The 3,169-nt window shown below is 50.7% G+C and overlaps 1 protein-coding gene across 1 annotated transcript; it reads left to right on the top strand.

The window, feature by feature from the left end:
- The first annotated feature begins 2,209 nt into the window (after positions 1-2,209).
- LOC6899448 (60S ribosomal protein L36-like) lies at positions 2,210-2,681 on the top strand. The gene has a single exon (XM_002136049.3). It carries the CDS (start codon positions 2,225-2,227, stop codon positions 2,567-2,569), a length of 345 nt encoding a protein of 114 aa, XP_002136085.1. The 5' UTR covers positions 2,210-2,224; the 3' UTR covers positions 2,570-2,681.
- Positions 2,682-3,169: the final 488 nt, after the last annotated feature.

Here is a 3,169-nt window from a genome sequence, read left to right as displayed (position 1 = left end):
GTCTCGGACGGCCGTCTCCACAGCGTTGCCTGCTCCCCGCTCGCCGGCAGCGTCAGGCGCTCATATGGATCCGTCCCGTCCTCCATCTGGGCCCAGGTCACGGCTTCATCACCCAGGCTTCGAGCGCGTCCGCGTCCTCTCCGTGCTTCTCTATCCACGCCTTGAAGATTCGGAGCATCTCGGCCAGCGTGCCTTCCAATCGAAGACCGCACGCCCGCGCACACTGGACCAAGTCCTCTTTCCTCAACGAATAAACCCATCGCCGGCTCCTCATTTTTGCGCCCTCGCAATACCAAACTCAGTACCGCCCTTCCCAAACGCACTTTGTCTTTTACTTGTCGTGAGGCCCCACGTTGGGCGCCAGTTGTAACGAACCGTTCTTTTCCGTCTGATTCAGCTGGACTCAGCGGTCGGTGGGCTCGCTGCAACAATATTTGTATGTTGCCACGACGACAAGTAAGAAGGCACGGGTTGGGTTTTGTACTGTTATGACAATTGCGCTTTATTGGTATCTTAGAGCTATCTTACGCTATTCCGACTCCGGTGCTGGTTCTACCGTTCTCCTCTGCGTTTTTGGTGAGCGTGACTTACCCTGGACCCCCCAAGGCGTCTCCAAGCGTGGCACAGCCGGCTCTACTGACTGGGACCAGCGATTCTTGGCACGAGGCCCAAATCCGCCTCTCAGTCGGCGCCTGACGCGTTCGCTCTCACTCGACTCAAAAGTTCTCAAGAGTTCACAAAAAGATGTCCTGATTGGAGCGGATATCTGTCCGTCCATTCAGTTAAGTGGCTCACGGACCAACTGTGAGGAAAGGTATTCCCACACGCAGGGGGCGGTACAGGGTTAAGAGCTATCGGCCGTTATCCGGGGATATCCGGCTTAGTCGGAGAACGGATGGAAAAACTGCAGAGATTCTTTGACTGAGCGGATACGGCATTATTTAGGCCTGACTGAACGTTTGGCTGGGCTTCGGACGAACTTGGATTTTATACGCTTGGTTCTCGTAGATGTAGCTCGGGCCACGCTGAGGAATTTTGTTTGCTGGATTGCTACGGTGTAGAAGCGTATGGTGCCGGTCTCCACACACGTGCTCCTCGTTTGATTCACTGTGGTCCCGAACGAGTGGGCAGTTCTAGGATAAGGACTTCCTTGAGTCCGAAACGCATGGCTTGTGGCTCGCCCTGGGTGGGTGAGTGTCGTGAGCTACTAGTGGACGGCCCACTGGAGCTCTTTTAGCGCTGCTGCTGACTCGGTACGGATTTGGGGCAGACTGAAAAGGATCTTCAGCTGAGCCTTGAGTATCAGCCTCTTGTTTTGGAAACGCTCACGGAGGGCGTTCCATGCGGACGCGAAACCCTCGTTCGTAAGTGTAGCCTGTGACACTATGTCGTGGGCTTCAGCGCTGGTCTTTTTGTTGAGGTGAAACAGTTTTTCCACTGGAGCCAACCTTGGGTTTTCTATGTAGATGGCGGTGAACAGGTCTCGGAACGTGGGTCACTGGTGGTAGTCTCCACTGAAAACTTCAGTGTCACATGGAGGGAGGCGGCAACCGCCGGAAGTCGACACTTGAACGGCCAGGTGTGGTGTGTGAGGGACAGTCGGGGGCTCGAGCTGACTGTTCAGTTCGGTATTGCGCGTAGACCGCGTAGCAGTCATCGTACATCTTTTGGACATCAGTTACACCCTCTGGATCCTCTTCCGCCATCGTCACCGAACAGGCCTCGAACTCCGCGTACACCTTTGCCCACAGGCTTCGAAGTTGTTCTCGATGGACTTGGGAGAGCGAGCGGGTTGGTGTGCTAGCATCTGGAGCTCTAAGCTTCTGGTCGATGCGGGTCAGTCTGCTTGCAGCCAAGGCAAACTTAGACTGTGCGGAACTGGCGGCCATAGTGCTAGGAGCCGTGCGAGGGACTCCCGAGGGGAGCAACAAGGCCTCGAAGGCATGTTTAATGTTTAATGTTTAGAGTTCAACTATGGACAGTTAAACTGTGTAAAAATAGGAATGTACAAAACATAAGATTATCTGCTACTGGAAAGTACGGTAACACAATGCAAGGCCGAAAGAAGTTAAATTAAATTATTCATTAAAGAAGATTTTACTTTGGAAGCGCAAGTATCAAACGAAAAAAGATGGAAAAATGTATTGTAATCGCGGCAAAGGCTACGGAAAGATTCATGGTCAGAGTAGTTTGAAGGACAGAGAGGAAGACGGAGAGCAAAGTAATGCTGTCCAAAGCTGTCCGCTACGAGCTGTGCATTGGCTTGAACAAAGGCCACAAGACCACCAAAGTCAAGAATGTCAAGTACACCGGAGACAAGAAGGTGAAGGGTCTGCGTGGATCTCGCTTGAAGAACATCCAAACCCGTCACACCAAGTTCATGCGCGACCTGGTCCGCGAAGTGGTGGGCCATGCCCCCACCATGGAGTTGCTGAAGGTGTCCAAGGACAAGCGCGCTCTGAAGTTCTTGAAGCGCCGTCTGGGCACACACATCCGTGCCAAGAGGAAGCGTGAGGAGCTGTCCAACATCCTCACCCAGCTTAGGAAGGCTCAGACCCATGCCAAGTAAACTCCAAAGGAACGCGTCCCGCGATGTGTTTTTTTTTGTTTTCGTGACATGAGCAAACCTACAATATTCTATTTGAAGATGGAATCGTCTAAGAGGTTCCCAATATTAAAAAGTTCTACATCTTTCAAGAGAGTGCAAGTTAATGAGGCGCAGCCGACTCTCATAAAAAGGAAGATGATGAGAGGGGTCCCAATTAAGTCCGCGCAGGGCAAAGATAAGGAATTGTTTTTGAACGGACTCAAGCATATCTTGATATTTTTGGTAATGGGGGGACCAGATACAGGAACCATATTCCAAGATAGGCCGTACAAGAGAAACGTAGAGTAGTTTAGTGGTATAGGGGTCAGAAAATTCCTTCGACTATCTTTTGATAAAGCCAAGGACTCCTTTGGCTTTATTCGAAATAGCGGATATATGAGAATTAAACATAAGTTCGGAACGAAGATAATGCCTAAGTCATTATCATTGTACAGGCGTTCCAAGGAAATGTTATTAATTGTAAAGTCAAAAAGGTAAGGCTTGTTGCGATGGAAGGTCATGACGTTACATTTGGAAATGTTAAGAGGAAGAGCGTTAATAATACACCAATTGATGAGAGCG

Source organism: Drosophila pseudoobscura, chromosome 4 (genome assembly GCF_009870125.1).
Source record: "Drosophila pseudoobscura strain MV-25-SWS-2005 chromosome 4, UCI_Dpse_MV25, whole genome shotgun sequence".
Lineage (NCBI taxonomy): Eukaryota > Metazoa > Arthropoda > Insecta > Diptera > Drosophilidae > Drosophila > Drosophila pseudoobscura.
The sequence above is the reverse complement of the archived record's forward strand: the minus strand, read 5'-3'. Positions and strand labels throughout refer to the sequence as shown.

Bases quoted from the DNA above. Each gene is read 5' to 3' on its own strand.
- LOC6899448 (XM_002136049.3), top strand. From the start codon at position 2,225: ATGCTGTCCAAAGCTGTCCGCTACGAGCTGTGCATTGGCTTGAACAAA.